Source organism: Eleutherodactylus coqui, chromosome 6, assembly GCF_035609145.1.
Source record: "Eleutherodactylus coqui strain aEleCoq1 chromosome 6, aEleCoq1.hap1, whole genome shotgun sequence".
Classification (NCBI taxonomy): Eukaryota; Metazoa; Chordata; class Amphibia; order Anura; family Eleutherodactylidae; genus Eleutherodactylus; species Eleutherodactylus coqui.
In genome coordinates this window covers 81,598,109-81,622,580 of record NC_089842.1, presented here as the reverse complement: position 1 = coordinate 81,622,580, position 24,472 = coordinate 81,598,109, and the positions used below count along the sequence as shown (strand labels likewise).

General features: G+C 42.8%; 1 protein-coding gene across 1 annotated transcript in view; it reads left to right on the top strand.

Moving 5' to 3' along the window:
• Nucleotides 1–24,472, top strand: part of LOC136633616 (sialic acid-binding Ig-like lectin 13) — a 72,412-nt gene that overhangs the window by 22,368 nt on the left and 25,572 nt on the right. The window contains exons 7-9 of the mRNA XM_066609375.1: nucleotides 1,824–2,081; nucleotides 13,022–13,112; nucleotides 13,442–13,553. Coding sequence (XP_066465472.1) covers nucleotides 1,824–2,081; nucleotides 13,022–13,112; nucleotides 13,442–13,553 — 461 coding nt within the window. The remainder of the gene's footprint in view (nucleotides 1–1,823; nucleotides 2,082–13,021; nucleotides 13,113–13,441; nucleotides 13,554–24,472) is intronic.

Below are 24,472 nucleotides of genomic sequence, written 5' to 3'. Positions count from 1 at the left end.
CAGCGGGTCTGCTATCACACTACACTGACCTCTCCATAAACAGTATTGTATGGGGATATATCCAGTGTATTATTTGCCAAAGAAGCACAAACATATTGTGTCATTTAGCTATAATCCTAGTACAAAATAAAGTGTTTTTACCGTTTTGAGTTTACTATATTTATGAGGCGAAATCTCCCTTAACCCCCTGAGACTACTCACCAGTGATTGAGGGATACTATGTGTACAGGTATAATGGCAGCCCATCAATCATTGAGGAGAGGAGTAGTATGAGAGACCCTCTCACCATACATAGAGTAGATAATATGCCTCCATGTAATGCACAGACATGCTGGGTCATCCAAAAAAAGAGATGTTTGAAGCCTAAGATCTTCTAAATTATATGAACATTTGTGGCTGCAGAGATGCTCCACGTGGAGAGTGTCCATCTAGTCCCAGAATATCCTCCTAATTATTCCACAGACTACTCCATTTCTACCATTATGCTACACATTGGTGGACATCCAAAAATCCCATAGTCTCTAGATTATAGTCCATATATTAATCTACCTATGTGGTTATAATATGACCAAAATCCCATGGGAAGAGCATCTCACCCATTAAAGGCGTTTCCCGTTCCATGTTGGAGATAATTTCATTTTATGGAAAGTTAGCAAACCTTAGCATGAACTTGGAAGCGATAAGTACTAGATTATATATGGTTTAGAAGATCTGTTTCAAAATATTGTATTGGGAAATTCTAAGTTATAGGGACAGATGGGGGTGGGCATTCTTTCTTTTTGTTGGACCTCATGTGTTTATGCGTTACATAAACGATCTATGTAATATTTCATTTTTCCTGTGGACTCTTGGTGTTGGGTTTACCAACAGATTACAGCTGACCATCGACGGTAAAGTGTCACATCCCCACAATATAATAAATTATGACAGGGATCTGGCTGATGTATTTTTTATACTCACCCGCCCCTGCGATCCAACACTGTCCCCTTCTAAATTCAGCACGTGATACAAAAATCTAACACTTTTCCGACCACTGAAAACTCAAAGAATCACCAAGATCTATAAATTAATTTCAACGCCTTTCAGGAGTTTGATAAGTACTTTTCCCTTCCAGGAGACAGTTACATTAAACTGAATAAACTTATAAAGAATGTGACCTGCACATATGTAGAAAATAGAAGACTCTCTATTGGGAACACATTCCTGCTTACCTCCCATGTCCGAACCATCATGGAAATGATAAAGTTCAAACATTCTAGCCAGGGGGTGCATATGCCACACATCACATGATGCACACATTAAATGTAAAAATTCATTATTAAAAAGAGTGAACACGTTTTTTTAATTGTAGAATATCTATAAGGAAACCTTACCAATTTTTCGGATAATCTGGGAACCTTGATCTGTCTATATCCCTCCACCACTGTTTTAACTACTGTACTGAGGCTTTAATACTTCACATCAACTGCAGTTCTCTAGCCTTCCCTATTAACAGTATTACCATTTACCTATACTTGTCCATGGACTGATAGTTATTGTTACTAAAGTTGATCTTGACTTTGGGTCTACAATTTCCTTACTTTAACCCTGCCCCCTGTTGTCTCATATTTCCCTATTGCGGTGTACCGTTTCTTGTATTACTGTAACTTATGTTTTTGTTGGTCTTGAGCTCATTGGAGATAATAAAAGTTACTGAAAAATTAAGTGGAAACATTTTTTGGCCATGTTATTATGGTCAAGGAGTTGTTATTGGTAGAAAGCAACCAAGTTTGTGAATTCTGAACAACTTCTTTAATGTATTTTTTATGATGAAATGTTTGCAGGTAGAGAACATTCTGCAAATCAACACGTAGTTATTGATCAAACAGAAACACTGACATTGGTCTGCAAAGTGGATGGTAACCCACCTGCTAGCGTGGTTTGGGTAAAAGGTGAAGTTGACGCTGAAACCCTTAAAATGAGTAACAGTGAATTATCAGCAATGATAAATGTGACATCTTCAATAGCCGATGTTTACCGATGCTTTGCATGGAATGTCCTTGGGCTGAAGGAGCAACGTATTCATGTTGTCATCAAACAAGGTAAAACAAATTGCATCTTTACTATTAAAGAATGATTTTAAAGTCAGAGCCACCAAAAATATCTTCTGAACAAAAAGAGATGCAAGTAAGAAACTTTGTAGAACACTTAGATGGGTGGTGGAAAATACTTTAGCTGTGTGGTGGTACCTGTCAGCCTTCTTGATTCAGCACAAAAAGATTCAATGGAAAGGGGGTCATAAACATTCTGTTCTAGATTGCTAACACTGTCTTCTGGTACCTGAAAAAATATGTGATTAGTGTTTTCCATAGCACAAAATTTATACTTATGTTTTTATTAATACTCAACATGACACCATCCATAACTTGATGAAGTTGAACAAGGCCTTATGTCCAGATGGTATCCCACTCAGAGTTCTTAAAAAAACTCCCGTCTGATTGCTGAACCTCTAACTGATTTGTTTAACCAGTCTATTCTAACAGGTGATGTTTCTGATGACTGGACATGGCCAATCTTTTACCCATTCATAAGAATGGTAGTAGACAAGAATCCGGGAACTACAGGCCAGTTAGTTTGACATCTGTTGTAACTAAGCTAAAGGAAACTATCCAGAAAAAGGGAATATTTGCCCACTTAACCCCCCAATAGTTTAGGAGGAGCTCTGTTTGTCCGACAGGAAGAGGACATTGCAGTTGTGAGTGAGTTCATTGTAATTCAAATGGCTGCAGCTCCAGTTCTACCACTTTATAGCCAGGGTTCTTGGCTTTAAAATGACATAAAAAGCATGTTGGTAGAACTTACGGGAGCTGAGCTACAGCTGTTTAAAATGAGGTGAGGAATAGGAAATTTACAGCGGTCACTTTTTAGTGGATGTACGGAACAAAAAGGAAGGAGGAGCAGAGAAGAACTGGGATTCTCCTCTTTCCATGTCCCAGGGGAGGGGTGACATGATTTTTTGTTTATGTTATCACCTCCCCATCAAACAGAGAGCATATTTTCTCTGTGTCACATATGGGCTTCTTTCCCCTGAAAAGGAGTGAAAAAATGAGGACTTGCTCATCTAATCACTCCTTTACAGCATTTAACCCTACAGATGCTGCAGACTTTGCTGACCTTGGCATCTAAATGTTTAAAAAAAATAACTACACATAATTGGTATAGCCACATCCATAACAAACTGTACTATGAAACTTTCCATTATTTATCCAATATGGTAAATTCCATAAATAAAAGAACACAAGAATAATAAACAGTTAAAAAGTTGTATGCACCTCAAATGATACCAATAAAAACTACAAGTTGTTCCACATAAAACAAGCCCTCATACAGCTTTATCCAGGGAAAATTAAAAATGCTTTGGTCCTGGAATGTGGTGCCACAAAAAAAGTATTAAAAAAAAAGAAAAAATATATGTTTATAATGTGCAAAAGTAGTAAAACATAATAAAACCTCAATAAATTTGGTGTTGTCTCAATCATAATGAACCATAGAATAAAGGTAACATAGCAGTTATACCACATTGTAAAAGCCTTAAAGTTAATTCACAAAAAACAATAGTGAAATTGCCTTTTCTTCATTGTTCCCTTAAAAAAAAGTTTATAAAAGTTATTCAATACATTATATGTATGTGAAATTGATTCCTATAAAATTTAGAACCTGTCCCACACAATAGAATGTGCCTTGCTGCTACACTGATGGAAAAAAAATTATGACCACTGGAACGCACAAGGGAGAAGGATTTACTGACTTTTAAGAATGCACTTAAGGTTATACTAATATATTTATATGAGACAAATTCAAAATGTACAATAAAAAAAGCTTACATTCTCCGGAGTGTCTTATTAACCCATTTAGGACCAAGCATTGTAAATTTACAGCACTTGGTCCTGGGCTTTAAACCCAGCCAATTATAAAAATACAGTGCCGGTTTATAGCTACTGCTTCTGCAATCAAGCAGGAGCATGTCAGGTTGTCAGCTGTTAGTCACAGCTGATAACCCGAAGGAGAAGGCAGAAGGGGTTTTAAATCCTTTCTGCCTTCTCCTTTTTCCGAGTACACAGCGCTCAATGAGTGCTATGTACTAAAAAGTGAGAGTGTATGTATAACTTCCACTAAACGAGTCGGCAGTCACGTGACCACCGGGATTCCCTGCTACAGCAGAGCTGGAGGGTCGTAGTGACAATGACTATTGTTGCTATATGGGGATGTTTTTCACTGTAACTGGGGCTCCTATGGATGCAGCTCCTTTGGATGCCCTAGCTACAGTGGAAAAGTGTCAAATAAAAAAAAAAGTGAATATCCCACAGAGGTCTTATATGACGTCATGGGGGACATAGATAAAAAAAAAAATAATTACATATATGAGTAAAACAAAATTACAGAATAAAATAGAAATATATAGATAAGAAAGAAAATAACACAAAGCCGATGCCAACCAAAACCGTCACCGTACTCGTCCTGTAATCAAAAACCATACATTGTGCTATTGAACCTAATAGCACAATGCTCACGTTGTGGAATTCCACATCCGCGGCATGCTCTATTTGCCACGGGTGTACGCGCGGACGGCTTCCATTGCAGTCAATGGAAGCCGTCCATCACGCTATCTTCGGCTGTAGCACAGCGGAAGATAGCGTAAAACCGCTTCCCCGCCCACCGCCAGCCGCGTCATATGACACGGCCAACGCGTCATGTGACGCTGTGGGCGTGTTATATGATGCTGCCGGCGCGTCACGCGCTCTAATGCGCATGCGCGCCGAAGCGTCATGTGGGACGTCGGCCGGCGGATCTGGAGGTAAGTATGGGGTCTCTGGGGGGGCATCGTGACGGGCGGTATTCCGCTTGTGGAGCCAGTCACTGCTGTGTGAAGCCGGCCTTAAGAAGAGAAGGATTTAAGAGTTCTGGTTTCTGATAGCCTCCAAATGAGTCCACAGTGCAGTCAGGCAGCAAAGAAAGCAAGTAGGATGTTTGGCTTAAAGGGGTTGTCCCGCGCCGAAACGGGTTTTTTTTTTTTTTTTTAACCCCCCCCCCCCCCCGTTCGGCGCGAGACAACCCCGATGCAGGGGTTAACAAAACAAACCGGAGAGTGCTTACCTGAATCCCGGCGGTCCGGCGTCTTCATACTCACCTGCTGAAGATGGCCGCCGGGGTCTGCTCCCTCCGTGGACCGCAGCTCTTCTGTGCGGTCCATTGCCGATTCCAGCCTCCTGATTGGCTGGAATCGGCACGTGACGGGGCGGAGCTACACGGAGCCGGCATTCTGCACGAGCGGCCCCATTGAAGACAGCAGAAGACCCGGACTGCGCAAGCGCGGCTAATTTGGCCATCGGAGGCCGAAAATTAGTCGGCACCATGGAGACGAGGACGCCAGCAACGGAGCAGGTAAGTATAAAACTTTTTATAACTTCTGTATGGCTCATAATTAATGCACAATGTACATTACAAAGTGCATTAATATGGCCATACAGAAGTGTATAGACCCACTTGCTGCCGCGGGACAACCCCTTTAATTGAGCAAACTTACAGCAGACATGGTTGTAGAATCAACAATAAATGAATTCAAGCTGCCTGTTTTAAACATATATCTATTAGGGATGAGCGAGTATACTCGCTAAGGCACTACTCGCTCGAGTAATGTGCCTTAGCCGAGTATCTTCCCGCTCATCCCGAAAGATTCGGGTGCCACCGCGGGGAGCTGCGGGGGAGAGCAGGGAGGAACGGAGTGAAGATCTCTCTCTCCCGCCCGCTCTGCCCCGCTCCCCGCGGCAACTCACCTGTTAGCTGCGGCAGCCCCCGAATCTTTAGGGACGAGCAGGAAGATACTCGGCTAAGGCACATTACTCGAGCGAGTAGTGCCTTAGCGAGTATACTCGCTCATCCCTAATATCTATCCTTTGAGAGAAATAAAAAGGAAATAATATGAGGGCAGACTAGATGGACCATGTGGCCTTTTTTTGTCATCTTTTTTCTATGTTTGAAAATGGTAGCAGGCATTGAAAAAAAATGACTGCACCTATCAATTTCTGATGAATTTCTACCCTTAAATCATGTATCCCATGACCGCCTATATATTGAAGTTTCTTCCGCTGAATCCAACATAGCTACCACTAAGATGTCCAACAGGCACCACTATAGTGCCAAAAAGTTTTCATGCATGGAAAGAGTAAAGCAAAATACATTTAACATGTGATGTTATATATTCAGAATTTTCTAGAATGGATTGCTGAATTTTCTGTATATATTGTATCTATGTATGGTAGGTGGGTCAAGCTGCAGATTCTATTACAGCTCTATATTTATGTTAAGATCTCATGTACGAAGCCTGTATGTAGAGACAAGGAATCTTTATGGCTTCATACCACAGACCTTAGATACTTTTATGTGCCGCCATGTAGTGCCTCATTATAGGAGTGTATTATGAAGCTATACCTCCTTAATACATATCACACATGTATTAATTAATTACTTGGTTTGTTATAGTGGACCTCAAAACTCTCCATTATAGCGGGCTAAGGAAAATGGATACAAGCTGTAGAAGCCAACTATGACTGGGCCCATTGTTCCTAGACAATTCCTCCACCTATTTCTTGCTCCACTTCTCTGGCAGCTATGGGGAAGGCACTTTCACTTGCATTGTTACCGACTTTTACCTTTGTTTAAAGGGGTTGCACTAAAATCACAAGTTATCCCCTATCAATAGAATAGGGGATAACTTGCTGATAGGCAAGGATCTCAGCAGTGAGACTCCCACCATTGTTTAGAATGGGGACCCATGTCCCCTTCTCCCTTTTACTGTGTGGTCGCTGCTCTTCCCGCAGTAACGTCAGAATGAGTGGAGTGCTGGCCAAGCGTACACTGTCAGTGCTCCATTTATTTTAATGGGATTGATTGTAATAGTGCTAGCCTCTTGACTATCTCCACTAGCATTGACAATTAATATAGTGCCAGCGCACCTTCATTCAGTCTTCTGCTTACTGCTGGAGGTGCAGAAAGCCAGCAGTGAGAAGGATGAGTGAGACCCCCAACAATCAGAAAATTATCCACTATCCTGTGTAGAGAGGGGATAACTTTGATTCTATATTTAATGTAGTACCATGCCCAAGGAAGTGTTTGGCATCATTTATGATTTGGATGGAGCACAGATTTTGAAAACTATGATAAATTGATACACACAGTACATTAGAAAACTATAGAACTGTTCATTATCACACAATTTTATGTTTTGGAAAGCAGCATTCCCCTCTAATCTGACATAAAGATAAGTGCTATCTGTGATTAACTTGTAAGCTTCTAAAAGGAATTCAAAATTAGGAAATAAAAGCTGAAGTGATACATAAAGAGGAATCTAATATACAGACCATCAGATGAGGAACAACTGATACTATAAAGAATCACTCAAACACATGGAAGAACAGAAAAGTCTATTGCAGAGCATTAAAGCTTAAACAGTGTTGAATTTGAAATTCTAGTTTTTGGATTTATGGCACCAAATAAGAAAAGTTCTTAGATAAGCAGAGATTGGGAATATTTTTTGTAGTAAAGTTGTTGCTTTCAGCTATAAACAGTGCTTGTCTACAGGCTATGTGTGTTAATGCAGCTCAGTCCCATTTAAGGAAGTTAGGTTAACCACTTGAACGGAAGAAGCACTGTTTCTGGGAAAAAAATACCTGAGACAAATACTTTATTTTATCAACTTTCTTAAATTCTGCACAGATTACATTATTTCACGTGTATAATAAGACATCAAGGGGCGAGGCCTAGCTGCTAATTGGCGAAGAAGAGAATTTTTTTCCTGGGATTGCCTCCATTCTGCACTTTCCTCGCCCCAGATAACCTCTATTGTCCCTACACTGTCCTCTTCTACCCTTGGGGAACAGTTTGGGACCTAAATCGAGCTGCTGAGAAGTAATTCTAAGCTGCGGCCTCCCCGTCGACTGAAAGATCTTCAGTGCAGAGCCAGGGACACACAAAGCAGGCCACCCACCAGACTTCGACAGTGGGGGACAGGGGAGTATATATTTTATTTTATTTTTAACACAAGCTAGGGAGGATTTTAGGGTGAGAAGAGGTGAGTATGTCTATATACTTTTTTTTTTTTACACAAGCTAGGCGGGAATGCCAGGGAAGTGGGACCCCGACAATGACTGAGAGGTGAGTGTATATTTTTTTTTATTTTTAGCACAAGCTAGGGATAATTTTTAAGGGTACCATTAGGAGAGGTGAGTATATATTGTTTTATTTTTTACACCAGATAAAGATGATTTTCAGGGAAGGGCTTATATTTTAAGCCCTTTCCCAAAAATCACTGCTGGGATTGTCTGCATTATATCTCCTAAACTACACTTTTAATTATTTTTAAAAACATTACACTTCCAAGTACAGAAAAAAAAATCATACAATTTAAATTGCTAATTAAAAAGTGACATTTTTTTTAACCTGTAAATAACGAAAAAATGAATCACTTAAGTGGTTAATGCCATTTTCCCCTTGCACAAAAGTTAACTTTTCCTCTAAATTGGTCGCCTGGCTTTCGTCGCTTCAAGGCTGCAATAAGGAGCTATCTACCTGCTATCTTATATTAAACAGCCTGATGTCAGATCCCTTGGATAATTTACACAGAAAATGGGAGAACAACTTAAAAATCCAAATCTCTGTCAACTCGGTTTCTAAATGTTTGAAAATTCTCGTGAAATATTATATGGATGGAACTTAACTCCCTAAGCTCTCAACAAGATGGCACCTCGATTTTCCCAGAGGTATTGGAGATGTGGTTCACCAGACGGGACATTTTTGCATTTATGATGGGAGGCCTTCCATTGCTAATCTTATTAACATCCCAATTCAACCTAATCCTGCTCTAGCTTTGTTAAATAGTGATGCAGATCAAATACTCCTTATGCTACACACTGCTCTTCTCCATATCTTAATTGCGTGTAGAACTAACATCCCACAACAGTGGAATAGTAACTCAATTCCTTCACAATCAAATCTGTCAATGGCAACTGTTGGTTCAAAAGTATGAACAAAAGTGCCTTCAATAAAAAAGAAAAATTTAGAGGAGATTGGATGGCCTGGATTTAAAGTGGCTTTTGCTGTTTGCCCAACTTAATAATTTAACTGTCTATCTATCTATTTTTTATTATGCCCTCCCTTATTTTGCAATTTAATTTACTGCTTAGAAGTCATATACTGATAATTTAGGTTTATGTACATTTCTACCTTTTAATATATTAGGTTTGTAGCAGTTTAAGTCATGATGCCTACAAGGTTCTCAACGTGTATGTCAAAGTTTACATTTGCCTCATATTTGTTTAAAAAAATCCTCATTTACAATAAAAATCTATTGTTCAAACTGAAAAAAAGATATCTATATCTTTCCAGATAATCCACAGCCAACAGCTACACCAATAAGTGGTAAGAGTTTACTTTTAATTCCTTTTCTTACCCTATTTGTTTCATTTTGGCCATTTTATGACCATTACTTCTCCCACTTTCCTTCTTCCCATTTGCTGCCTCCAATTTTTTCCCTTCTTTTCTTTCTTCAATTTTCGTTCCATTTCTTTCTCCTCTGTCTTCTCTTTTATGCTTTCTCCTTCTCTTTTCATTTTACCTTTTTTCTCATTTGCCTTGTCTCATTCTTTCCTTTTCACTATCTCCTTTTTCTCCTCCCTTGCCTCCTCTTCCTTCACCTCTTTCTCCTCATCCTTCTGTTCCTCCTTATTTTATTTCTCTTCCCTTCTTCCTTTTCATTCTCATCCTCTATTTTAAATTTTACTTCTTCATCCTCTTCCCTAATTTCCTACCCTCATCTTGTTACAGTGCTGCACATGCCGACTCTGCCTGGATGCAGGCACTGGTTCAGCATGATATCGCGGCATCAGCACTGGATTATGTTATGCGCCAGCTGGCTCTAGTCTGGTGGCATTTTGCTCCTGACACTGTGGGAGAAATCTCTCCCCACCTGAAGTAGTGATTATAGGCTGGCTGAACTGTCTGTAGTATCAGCCAGCCTATCAAATTCTTTGTAGGATTTTTCTTTCAGACAGGTCACTGAGGAGGCCAGTAATACTATTGGTAGCTTATTTGGTTTCAGTTTGGAGAACTCTTGCCTTGTCTAGCTGAGGTCATTTGATGTGCATCCTTTTGGGATCTTTCTTTGCAGTATCTGTGCTTCTGGTATATTCTTGTCTATATTGCATAATCCTGATGCATTATGCCCTACCCTCTTGTGGCTTATTCGTTGTTCCCCTTTTCCACTGCCATTCCTCATTCCTGACTTAGTTTTGTCTAGTCTACCTTGTCTTCCATCTTTTTGCTTTCCTACTTTTAGCCAAGGACATCTAGGGAATCCAACAAGATTCCAAAGGTGAGGTAGCCCTGTTCGGGGCTGTAGCCCTACTTTTAGGCAGGCTGTATACTGTGAAAATTGGACACCGCGCTCCTAGGGATATCCACCCTCCGGACAACCGTCTCTTTCTTTTACTCCGTTTATTCAAACAACGCGTTTCGTCGATTACGACTTCATCAGGTACAAATTGTTACATAAAATCACCACTATATATACACATACAATCAATAAACAAGTTATTACCTTAGTCGATATGCTGCACGCTCAGATCCCGCTCCCCTCCGGCGTCCAGCGCTGTCCCGCCCTGCACCAAACGTCACAGATGACGTAGCACACGTGACACGGACGTAGCTGTAATGGGCGCCGCCCCTCGTGCGGGGAGGAGTGAGCTCGGACCCTGCCGCTGAATCTGTTGATAGAGGTTACTATGGTTACATTTTTGTACATCGGTGTGTCTAGCCTACACCGTGTTATATTTACCTTGCCCTTGTTACATGCCTTCTTGATACACAGCGCTTTATTAAAAGAACTATCTAAAATCCCTAAAATCCCTATAAATATATAAATACTTACATGCCTATCGCGTTAGTCCTTCATTAAAATACATATTGGTTTTTTGAATATAAAAAAATATATAAAAATATACATATATATAATTATCATTACATCTGCATGAGTATTGCATATAAATATCACTTATACCTTTTTATATAAAATTAATTCCAATATCGCTGTTTACCCTAAAAAGGTGTGTTGTGTACTTTATTACACTTAAACCTGCGACTTACAACCACCAACTTGGTTTGCATGATTATAAAAATAATTTTTGATGTTATTCTTAGTATATGTATAAAATTTATATTATTTGTCCATACAATTATATAAATGTAGATGTAATGATAATTATATATATGTATATTTTTATATATTTTTTTATATTCAAAAAACCAATATGTATTTTAATGAAGGACTAACGCGATAGGCATGTAAGTATTTATATATTTATAGGGATTTTAGGGATTTTAGATAGTTCTTTTAATAAAGCGCTGTGTATCAAGAAGGCATGTAACAAGGGCAAGGTAAATATAACACGGTGTAGGCTAGACACACCGATGTACAAAAATGTAACCATAGTAACCTCTATCAACAGATTCAGCGGCAGGGTCCGAGCTCACTCCTCCCCGCATGAGGGGCGGCGCCCATTACAGCTACGTCCGTGTCACGTGTGCTACGTCATCTGTGACGTTTGGTGCAGGGCGGGACAGCGCTGGACGCCGGAGGGGAGCGGGATCTGAGCGTGCAGCATATCGACTAAGGTAATAACTTGTTTATTGATTGTATGTGTATATATAGTGGTGATTTTATGTAACAATTTGTACCTGATGAAGTCGTAATCGACGAAACGCGTTGTTTGAATAAACGGAGTAAAAGAAAGAGACGGTTGTCCGGAGGGTGGATATCCCTAGGAGCGCGGTGTCCAATTTTCACAGTATACAGCTTTTAACTTCAGCGGCTCTCGAGGTAGAGAGACGGAGGACCTGCAGATCTCTCCCCTGTCTAGCCCGGGGGATTTAAAGGGACCCACCGGAAACTTATTCTACAGGCTCTCCTGGATTAAGGGGTGTTGGTAGGGATCTTGGATAAGGTCTTTACCAAACACCGGGTGAGTGTGATTGATTAATATATTTTGTTCACACATTGTTGATATAAAGCCTAATCACTCAGGAGCGCTAACCTGGTTCATTTACTTTGATTTACTTTTAGGCAGGAGTAGAGTAGGGTGAGATCGTTGTCCCCTTCTTGCAGTATTTCCACCAGTTCTGCGAGGACTGCTTTATCTGATCCTTATTTTGTCCTGCACATCTCTCAGTCTGTCCGTCCACTTGTTCTTTGCTCTGTAAGGGATGGATGTGATGTGACACCTCTTCATTATTCTTCTCTCTTTCCCCTCCTCCTTTTCATTCTTCCCCCTTATTTCCCCGGTTTTCTTCTTTGTCTCTTTCTCCTTGTTTATCTATTTCTTCTTCTTTTCCCCTTTCTATTTCACATTTTCTGTTTCCATCTTCTCTCCTCTTTTACCTCACTGATCTCTCTAATCCAGTTAGAAGTTCTCCTGTGATATACCATTCAGTATGCTCAAATTCACAGAAATAGCAGTCACAGATTATATCCTGTGATTCCTTTCTAAACTGCAGAATGGTTGAGAAGGATCATGTGATACACCATGTGACTTCATAGAATGAGGAAGTGCTCTCTTTTCTGAGCCTGATTGGCACTTTGTGATCCTGCTCAGCAGGTCTAACTGTATCCACTATTATTACTGTATTGGGGTATGCCATCCATGTCTTTATCTCTTTAGCTCTGTCACAGTGTTAAAATGACCCTCTGAGCCTGAACTAATAAAGATGACCGCATTGGTATGCATCATTAGTCTAAGACACTACACAACTGCTCTGATTACCCAGTGCAGTTCACATGAGGAGTGTCTTAGACTACCAATGCATCAGGTAGTCAGAGAAGCAGTGTGGCCATCTTTGTGTGTCCAGACTTCATGGTTTGCTTTAAGTGTCTTAATAAAACTGAACCAAATTAATATTAGTAAATTAATAAACCTTTATTTTTTTTCTTCTACAGGTAGAATTTCAGACTGGGATATAGTACTTGCATTCATATGTGGAATTGGTATCACAATTTTAATCCTTCTGCTATACAAGCTTATTAGAAGGTAAGAGTTGATTGGCTGTAATAGTACTGGGAATCCACAAAGTGCCTGCAGTTCCATTATACGAAATTATATAGACATGACATATACAAGCATCCTGCACACAAATATGCAGCGTGCATTAAGCCTAATTTACATCTCAACCAACCAATATTCTAGTTACTTGTAATACCCGAACTGACCCCATGATGTACTCTAAACACACAAATATGTTCATTTCAATACGGTACTCCCAGTGGTTCATATATGTAAAGCAATTTATATTTTCTTCTCAAATCACTGGAACATATACAATATATCATTTTCTGATAACTTATCCAACTTCTATTCAGGAAAAAAATGACCAAAAAAATGACCAACATGACAGCGGAAGAACTGCCTGCCAGCACAGAACTAACAGAAGACATATATATGAATGTCAGCAAGCCTGAAGAAAAAGCTGAGGTAAATATGAATCTTCAGGATTGTTGAACTGTCTGCATAACGTGCAACTGTGACATCCACCTACCTGTCACCTAACCCTACACTGTAGGTTCATCTATGAGCATAATTTTTATAACATATCATCTTAACTAAAGGAAAGATGAACAGTTTTTGCAGATAATTCACCAGTTTTCACTAAAACTACTAGGGAGCCACATTTCTGCTATAAAAGTCATTAGAGACAAAAATACAGAATCTGACACCTATTAAAGGGTTATTCTCATCTCACAGAATAACCATTTGTATGTTGTGGATAGAGGTGGCTGGTTGTTCTACAATGTGTCCGCAATTGCCATAAAAGGGGGTGGGAGTTATGGAAACTAGCGCAGGTGCAGTTGAGCCGGCTGAGTGACTTTTATAGTCACATGTGCCTGCAGTGTATGGTATTGGGTTTCGAATCACCATTCAAGACCATTTTTAAGGTGTGAAGAATATCTTTGGCAGTTGTGTTACCTACAACAGTAAAGGGTATTTTTACTTTGTGGAGAAACATGCCCCAGCTGGGAGGCAATATCTTTTTGCTTGTATTTTGGTTGTGTGTTGTGCGACGTACCAAGTCCAGCATGCGGAATATGTTGGCACTATACAAATAAAGATAAAAAAGATGTTAGATCCGGGAAAGACAGAAGCAAATGGAGTAACAAGGTTTAACCCTTTGCAATCCAATTTTGGATTCGGGGTTTTCTAGGGGGCTCTCTCTTTCTGCCATTTTACAATGGCGCCATCTGCTGGCTTGAGCTAGTATTGCAGTATGTGACGTGTCCGAGTGGGCCCCGACAACAGAGCAGCCAGTAATATACAGTAAGAATACCCTGACAGACGTTTTCCGACATCGGAGCTGTACAGGCTTCAATCAGAATGTTTGACGACAGCAGACAGTGGATTGGAGAGGGTTAAAATGGTCAGCTTTTTGCGTAGTCTATAGCATGAACCAAATATCTCTGAAACCCTTCAGTATATATGTTTATTTTCACATCTTGTAGGTCCGTGGCTTGTAAGATCTCACTAATTTCATTATTAAGATGCTGACTAGCAGACTGACGTATATTAGGAGTGGTTTTAGCGGCATATCTTAACTTGCTGAGCTCGTATTTTGGGACCAACTTTTTTTTGCTTATATGTTCCATTATTGGTCAACGAGCAGACTTGTTATATAGATTGCAAAGCCTTAGACTGATGCTATAAAATCACTCGCCCGATTTACTATCCGCTTCTTTTTCTTTCTGGAAAGTTTTATTACCCAAGTTTCTTATAGCGTGATGTGTCTTCTCTAGTATATTTTTTGATGCTGTTTTAGAGGTATTCGCCCTTTTAAGATATTTAAAGCAATTTTCCCTATGGCTGTGACTAAATCATTGCTTGCATTGCACAAAATAAACTTCCTGGCTGGAGGTGTTGCTTTCACAAGGTGTCTTTAGAGGCCCCAGTCATGGCGTAACCTCTCAGACATCTTGTCAGCACCATGTGCAGAGCTTAAAATAGACTACGTGATGATATACTCACTTTTTGGAGATATTTTTCTTGTGAATATACACAGCAAGTAAAGCTGATGGAAACAACCTAGTTCTTAAGCAGAGTTCCTCCAGTGTATTTCCTCTTAAATCTACTAATGTAGTGGCCCAGAGTTAACGGACCCATCTATAATGCTGAATGTGTTTGTCCTGTGCAATCGTATTTTCAGCATCTTCTATGTGTATGCATTTGATGTGTATTGCATCCGAAAAATTATTATCTAATAAGTGTCTCTTCATATAAACATACTTTTGTGTTTTCTGCAGAGGTCATCGTTTAATGTCTCAGCACTTCTTATTTGTTACAATGACAGGTTGCTCTATACTAATAATTTTCTGAGTTTCAGAGGAGGCATTGCATGGATATTTCAAATCAAAATCTTTTAAAAACTCAAAATTTACTAAATGTGTGTTAGCAACATTGAGAGTTATCCTACTAACTTTTAGGACAGTTTACCCATTTTCAGTTTCTAGTTGTAGGTTTTGGGGCCTGCTGATTCAAACTCTGTGATGCTTATACCTTTGGGTATCTCGCTGGTTAATTCCCCCAGATAATCACCTAAAGACAGATTCCACTCACCTTCAGGCCTCAGTCACACGGGCGCATCGGCACCCGTACACTGGCGCCAATGCGCCCGTGTGACTGCAGGAAGGAGACGGACGTACCTGCAGACGGTCGTCTCTGCAGCGCCGGAGGAAAGAACACATGACTGGCAATAATATCCCTATCTATCTCACATCTTTCTCATATCCCTATCTATCTCACATCTTTCTCATATCCCTTTCTATCTCACATCTTTCTCATATCCCCATCTATCTCACATCTGTCTCATGTCCCTATCTATCTCACATCTGTCTCATATCCCTATCTATCACATATCCCTATCTATCTCATATCTTTTTTTGAGAAACCAAATGCCCAAAAACTAAACTAAGCCATTACATTTGGTGGCGTCCATGACATACCATGAACTACTGATGTCGTGTGTTGTAATGTTTGAATGGTGGTTTATTCTATATTATTTCCCCATCATGTCTGCCCCTTGTCTCTGAAGGGTGATTTCTGATAAGGGAGTGTGAGGGGATGTCCAGGAGGATGAGCCCAGATATTGGGGTAAAGGTCACTGCTGTGGGGTCCTACAATGAGATTTATCCTCCTCATCATCACCCTCCAATTCCTCATTCTCCTCCACGTTTATCCTATCGGTATCCTTCTCCATCCTATTACAGACACTTATCAATCATCAATTACCCATCTGTAATGTACTATAATATGTGGTGTCTAGAGCCCCTTTTACATGGACCGACAGTCTGTGAAGCGACTGCATGAGCGCTGATGTCACCACTAAGGTTGTTAGCGATCATGCACTGAAAGATTTGCTGGCCGCTCACGGGCTTCTTGTTTGCTTGTCGCTCCCGCTTAGCACTTCCTATACATAACATATATTACAGTTATAGATAGCTATAATGCAGTGTAATATATGGTGTATTTAAACAATAAGCACATTGTAGATGATTCCGTACTTACACATTGATGTTACTGGATCCGTTCTTAATGGATTCATTGATGAGTCCGGTCTGGGTGATAGGTCCTGTGGAGGCATCGGCACCTCTATCCTCATCTTCCTCTCAGTGGAGCAACACATCACATATATGGAAATTTAGATCTGGCAGCCAATATGACCAAAGGATAATATATGTTATATGAAGGTATAAAAATGAAAACCTATACGTGACCAGGTTAACTCTTTAAGGACACTTTTTTAGGCTATAAGGATGCAACAATGTTTTATATTTTTTAATCTCCACATTCTGATAACTATAACTTTCTGATTTTTGCCATAAGCGGCACCCTATGAGGGCAGAGTTTTGTGGGATATTTTAATTATTTTTCTGTGCATCATTTTGGGGTAGATGGGGGTTTACTCTTTTTTTAGGAGGAGAAATAACAAAAGAAACAGCAATTGCAAAAACAGTAGAGAAATAAGGTGATTATACTGGAATATAATTACTGGTAATAGGTACAGTCGGTCCAGACTGTGGTCTAGTGCCACCTGTGGAAGAAGGAAAAGAAACAATTATAAATATGACATTTACAGATTATAAAATGGTCAGAAAAACGATATTTCTAAAATCTAGAACAGACAAAACAAGGAATTTTAAGAATGTAGATAACATTTTTTGGTGATTATATGATGGGTTACTTTGTATTATTTGCCTGTCTTGGCCATAAGCGGCTATCGGCTTCTCTTCACCTCTAATAGAGTAATGCAGATGAGTCACCTGATAATAGGGGCTGCTGGGGGGGAAGGGGGGGGGGTCAAGGACATTTGTATTATTATTCCTTCTACATTCCCACTATTACTATAGTGTTATATATGGCTCCTTGTCCATGTGAGGGCTAGCACCAGATATTGGGGTAACAGTCACTATCATGGAGGTCCTGCAGTCAGATACTTACATGTTCTTCAAGAAATATGCATGTTCTTGATGCTCATCCAAACCCTGTGGGACAACATCCACATCCTCCCAGGTCCTAACAGAGTAAAGAAAATGGTGACAATCTCAGACATCATCTCTCTACTGTAAGATGTATGATCAGGAACCTTAAATGTGTCCCGTGTACTATCCTGATGCATCATCTATGAACTATCTGTAATGTAGTGTAATATATGGTGTCTATTTACAATAAGCACATTGTTTGTGATTCTGTACTTACACATTGGTGTTAGTGGATCCGGTCTCAATGGATTCATTGATGAGTTCAGTCTCTGTGATAGGTCCGGTGGAGGTATCTGCACCTCTGTCCTCATCTTCTTTTCTTCGGAGCAACACATCACATATATAGGAATTTAGTTCTGGCAGCTAATGTGACTAGAGGATAATATATGTTGTTTGTAAGTATAAAAATGAAAACCTATAGGTGGTCAGGTTAACCCTTTAAGAAGCCTTTTTTTAGGCTTTAACCCCTTAATGACATGGCCTATTTTGGCGTTGAAGACCAAGCGATTTTTGGTATTTTTCCATCTCCATTTTCAAAAGCCATAACTTTTTTATCTTTTCGTCAACGCGGCAGTATAAGGGCTTGTTTTTTGCGTGGCGAACTGTAGTTTTTATCGGTGCCACTATTGGGTACATAGACTATATCATAAAACTTTTATTATTTTTTTATGATAACAGGGAGAGAAAACGCATCAATTCTGCAATAGATTTTTATTTTTTTTTTACAGCGTTAATCATGCAGCATAAATGACACACTAAATTTTTTCTGCGGGTCGGTATGGTTACAACGATACCAAAATTCTTATATTTGTTTTTGGTCTTTACACTTTTTTGCAATAAAACCCCTTTCTTTTTGGAAATCTTTTTTTTTTCTCTATAGCTGCATTCAAAGTCCTGCAACTTTTAAATTTTTTTTATGTACGGGCTTATTTTTTGCGAGACGAGCTGTAGTTTTTATTGGTACCATTTTGGGAAATGTACGGCTTTTTTGATCACTTTTATTGCATTTTTTGTGAGGCAAAATGCTAAAAATTAGCATTTTGCCTCTGTTTTTTTACCTTTTTTTTTTTACGCTTTTTGCCGTACAAAATAAAAAGTGTGTTCAACTTTTTGTACACGTCGTTACGGACGCGTCAATACTAGAGATGAGCGAACGTACTCGTCCGAGCTTGATATTCGTGCGAATATTAGGGTGTTCGGGATGCTCGTTACTCGTAACGAGTACCACGCGATGTTCCGGTTACTTTCAGTTTCCTCTCTGAGACGTTAGCGCGCTTTTCTGGCCAATTGAAAGACAGGGAAGGCATTACAACTTCCCCCTGTGACGTTCAAGCCCTATACCACCCCCCTGCTGTGAGTGGCTGGGGCGATCAGATGTCACCCGAGTATAAAAGTTGGCCCCTCCCGCGGCTCGCCTCAGATGCCTTGTGACTGAGTTAGCTGAGGGAAAGTGCTGGTGCTGGTGCTGCTGTAGGGAGAGTGTTAGGAGTGAGTGTAGGCTTCAAGAACCCCAACGGTCCTTCTCAGGGCCACATCTATCCGTGTGCAGTACTGTGGAGGGTGCTGTTAGCAGTGTTGCACAAATTTTTTTTTTTTCAAAATCGGCAGTCTGCAGAGCATTGCGCCTTGCAGTAATACTACAGGGACAGAAGTGGTGCTTAGGTAGGGAGAGTGTTAGGAGTGAGTGTAGGCTTCAAGAACCCCAACGGTCCTTCTTAGGGCCACATCTATCCATGTGCAGTACTGTGCAGGCTGCTGTTAGCAGTGTTGCATATTTTTTTCTTTTCAAAATCGGCTGTCTGCAGAGCATCGCGCCTTGCAGTAATACTACAGGGAGAGAATTGTGTAGGCAGGGCCAGAAGACATATATTATTGATTGAATATAGTCAGTGGGCCCTCCGTTTCCAAAAAAGGGAAAAATTGTATTTGTCCTGCAGTCTTGCGCCAATTTATTTCCTGCCTGGGAAAAGTAACCGCTGTGCTGCACTTCATATAACTGCATTTCTGTGCAACACATATCTTATCTGATTGAATATAGTCAGTGGGCCCTCCGTTTCCCAAAAAGGGAAACATTCTATTTGTCCTGCAGGCTTGCGCCAATTTATTTGCTGCCTGTGAAAAGTCTCCGCTCTGCTGCACTTCATATAACTGCATTTCTGTGCAACACATATCTTATCTGATTGAATATAGTCAGTGGGCCCTCCGTTTCCCAAAAAGGGAAATATTGTATTTGTCCTGCAGTCTTGCGCCAATTTATTTCCTGCCTGGGAAAAGTAACCGCTGTGCTGCACTTCATATAACTGCATTTCTGTGCAACACATATCTTATCTGATTGAATATAGTCAGTGGGCCCTCCGTTTCCCAAAAAGGGAAACATTCTATTTGTCCTGCAGTCTTGCGCCAATTTGTTGCCTGTGAAAAGTCTCCGCTCTGCTGCACTTCATATAACTGCATTTCTGTGCAACACATATCTTATCTGATTGAATATAGTCAGTGGGCCCTCCGTTTCCCAAAAAGGGAAAAATTGTATTTGTCCTGCAGTCTTGCGCCAATTTATTTCCTGCCTGGGAAAAGTAACCGCTGTGCTGCACTTCAATTAAACTGCATTTCTGTGCAACACATATATTATCTGATTGAATATAGTCACTGGGCCCTCCGTTTCCCAAAAAGGGAAACATTCTATTTGTCCTGCAGGCTTGCGCCAATTTATTTCCTGCCTGGGAAATCACTGGTAATACAGCATGCTGAGGGGTAGGGGTAGGCCTAGAGGACGTGGACGTGGCCGAGGACGCGTAGGCCGAAGTGAGGGTGTGGGCACAGGGCGAGCTCCTGATCAAGGTGTATCGCAGCCGACTGCTGCGCGATTAGGAGAGAGGCACGTTTCTGGCGTCCCCACATTCATCGCCCAATTAATGGGTCCACGCGGGAGACATTTATTAGAAAATGAGCAGTGTGAGCAGGTCTTGTCGTGGATGGCAGAAAGTGCTTCGAGCAAGCTATCATCCACCCACAGTTCTGCGCCGTCCAGTGCTGCAAATCCAAATCCTCTGGCTGCTACTCCTCCTTCCTCCCAGCCTCCTCACTCCACTACAATGACACATGCTCAGGAGCGGGCAGACTACCAGGAACTGCTCTCGGGCCCCTGCTCAGATTGGGCAGCAGTGGTTCCTCTCCAAGCAGAGGAGTTTATCGTCACTGATGCCCAACCATTCGAAAGTTCCCGGGGTCCGGGGGATGAGGCTGGGGACTTCCGGCAACTGTCTCAAGACCTTTCAGTGGGTGAGGAGGATGATGACGATGAGACACAGTTGTCTTGCAGTGAGGTAGTAGTAAGGGCAGTAAGTCCGAGGGAGGAGCGCACAGAGGATTCGGAGGAAGAGCAGCAGGATGATGAGGTGACTGACCCAACCTGGTGTGCAACGCCTACACAGGACAGGTCTTCAGAGGGGGAGGCACGGGCAGCAGCAGGGCAGGTTGCAAGAGGCAGTGCGGTGTCCAGGGGTAGAGGCAGGGCCAGAGCAAATAATCCACCAACTGTTTCCCAAAGCACACCCTCGCGCCATGCCACCCTGCAGAGGCCGAGGTGCTCTAAGGTCTGGCAGTTTTTCACAGAGACGCCTGACGACCGACAAACAGTGGTGTGCAACCTTTGTCGCGCCAAGATCAGCCAGGGAGCCACCACCAGCAGCCTCACCACCACCAGCATGCGCAGACATATGATGGCCAAGCACCCCACAAGGTGGGACGAAGGCCGTTCACCGCCTCCGGTTTACACCGCTGCCTCTCCCCCTGTGCCCCAACCTGCCACTGAGATCCAACCCCGCTCTGAGGACACAGGCACTACCGTCTCCTGGCCTGCACCCACACCCTCACCTCCGCTGTCCTCGGCCCCATCCACCAATGTCTCGCACAGCACCGTCCAGCCGTCGCTAGCGCAAGTGTTTGAGCGCAAGCGCAAGTACGCCGCCACGCACCCGCACGCTCAAGCGTTAACCGTCCACATAGCCAAATTTATCAGCCTTGAGATGCTGCCGTATAGGGTTGTGGAAACGGAGTCCTTCAAAAGTATGATGGAGGCGGCGGCCCTGCGCTACTCAGTTCCCAGTCGCCACTACTTTTCCCGATGTGCCGTCCCAGCCCTGCACGACCACGTCTCCCGCAACATTGTACGCGCCCTCACCAACGCGGTTACTGCCAAGGTCCACTTAACAACGGACACGTGGACAAGCACAGGCGGCCAGGGCCACTTCATCTCCCTGACGGCACATTGGGTGAATTTAGTGGAGGCTGGGACAGAGTCAGAGCCTGGGACCGCTCACGTCCTACCCACCCCCAGAATTGCAGGCCCCAGCTCGGTGGTGGTATCTGCGGCGGTGTATGCTTCCTCCACTAAAGCACCCTCCTCCTCCTCCTCCTCCGCAACCTCTGTCTCGCAATCAAGATGTGTCAGCAGCAGCAGCACGTCGCCAGCAGTCGGTGTCGCGCGGCGTGGCAGCACAGCGGTGGGCAAGCGTCAGCAGGCCGTGCTGAAACTACTCAGCTTAGGAGATAAGAGGCACACGGCCCACGAACTGCTGCAGGGTCTGACAGAGCAGACCGACCGCTGGCTTGCGCCGCTGAGCCTCCAACCGGGCATGGTCGTGTGTGACAACGGCCGTAACCTGGTGGCGGCTCTGCAGCTCGGCAGCCTCACGCACGTGCCATGCCTGGCCCACGTCTTTAATTTGGTGGTTCAGCGCTTTCTGAAAAGCTACCCACGCTTGTCAGACCTGCTCGGAAAGGTGCGGCAGCTCTGCGCACATTTCCGCAAGTCCCACACGGACGCTGCCACCCTGCGGACTCTGCAACATCTGTTTAATCTGCCAGTGCACCGACTGCTGTGCGACGTGCCCACACGGTGGAACTCTACGCTCCACATGTTGGCCAGGCTCTATGAGCAGCGTAGAGCTATAGTGGAATACCAACTCCAACATGGGCGGCGCAGTGGGAGTCAGCCTCCTCAATTCTTTTCAGAAGAGTGGGCCTGGTTGGCAGACATCTGCCAGGTCCTTCGAAACTTTGAGCAGTCTACCCAGGTGGTGAGCGGCGATGCTGCAATCATTAGCGTCACCATTCCTCTGCTATGCATCTTGAGAAGTTCCCTGCAAACCATAAAGGCAGCCGCTTTGCGCTCGGAAACAGAGCCGGGGGAAGACAGTATGTCGCTGGATAGTCAGAGCACCCTCCTGTCTATATCTCAGCGCGTTCAGGAGGAGGAGGAGGAGCATGAGGAGGATGAGGAGGAGGGGGAAGAGACAGCTTGGCCCACTGCTGACGGTACCCATGCTGCTTCCCTGTCATCATTTCAGCGTGTATGGCCTGAGGAGGAGGAGGAGGAGGAGGAGGATCCTGAAAGTGATCTTCCTAGTGCGGACAGCCATGTGTTGCGTACAGGTACCCTGGCACACATGGCTGACTTCATGTTAGGATGCCTTTCTCGTGACCCTCGCGTTACACGCATTCTGGCCACTACGGATTACTGGGTGTACACACTGCTCGACCCACGCTATAAGGAGAACCTTTCCACTCTCATTCCCGAAGAGGAAAGGGGTTCGAGAGTGTTGCTATACCACAGGACCCTGGCGGACAAGCTGATGGTAAAATTCCCATCCGACAGCGCTAGTGGCAGAAGGCGCAGTTCCGAGGGCCAGGTAGCAGGGGAGGTGCGGAGATCGAGCAGCATGTTCAGCCCAGGCAGTGCAACAGTCTTTAAGGGCCTGGACAGCTTTATGGCTCCCCAGCAAGACTGTGTCACCGCTCCTCAGTCAAGGCTGAGTCGGCGGGAGCACTGTAAAAGGATGGTGAGGGAGTACGTAGCCGATCGCACGACCGTCCTCCGTGACGCCTCTGCCACCTACAACTACTGGGTGTCGAAGCTGGACACGTGGCCTGAACTAGCGCTGTATGCCCTGGAGGTGCTTGCTTGTCCTGCGGCTAGCGTATTGTCGGAGAGGGTGTTTAGTGCGGCTGGGGGAATCATCACAGATAAGCGTACCCGCCTGTCAACCGACAGTGCCGACAGGCTAACACTCATCAAGATGAACAAAGGCTGGATTTCCCCAGACTTCTCTTCTCCACCAGCGGACAGCAGCGATACCTAAGCAATACGTAGGCTGCACCCGCGGATGGAAGCATCGTTCTCTCTCACCATCCAAAACGGGGACATTTCTGCTTCATCAATCTGTGTATAATATTCCTCCTCCTCCTCCTGCTCCTCCTCCTGAAACCTCACATAATCACGCTGAACGGGCAATTTTTCTTAGGGCCACAAGGCTCACTCATATAATTTTTCTAAAATTTTTTTATACGTTTCAATGCTCTTAAAAGCGTTGGAACTTTAACTTGAAACAATTTTTCGTTAAACTGGGCTGCCTCCAGGCCTAGTTACCACTTAAGCCACATTAACCAAAGCGATTAATGGGTTTCACCTGCCATCTTGGTTGGGCATGGCCAATTTTTACTGAGGTACATTAGTACTGTTGGTACACCAATTTTTTTGGGCCCTCACCTACAGTGTAATCATAGCAATTTCTATGTTCTTCGCCTGCACTCATGGTACAGAAAGGTGTGTGGGGTTGGCCTACACTTTAGCTACATAAATGTAACTTGGGCCTTGGCTATACTGCAGCTACTGAAATGGAACTAAGACTGCGCTCCCACTATACTGCTGCTTCGGAATTGTTCCTGGGGCCTGTGTAGGCTGCTACTATTACTTAAATGGAACTTAGACTATGCTCCTCCTATACTGCTGCTTCGGAATTGTTACTGGGGCCTGTCTTGAGTGCTACTATTACTGAAATGGAACGAAGACTGCGCTCCCACTATACT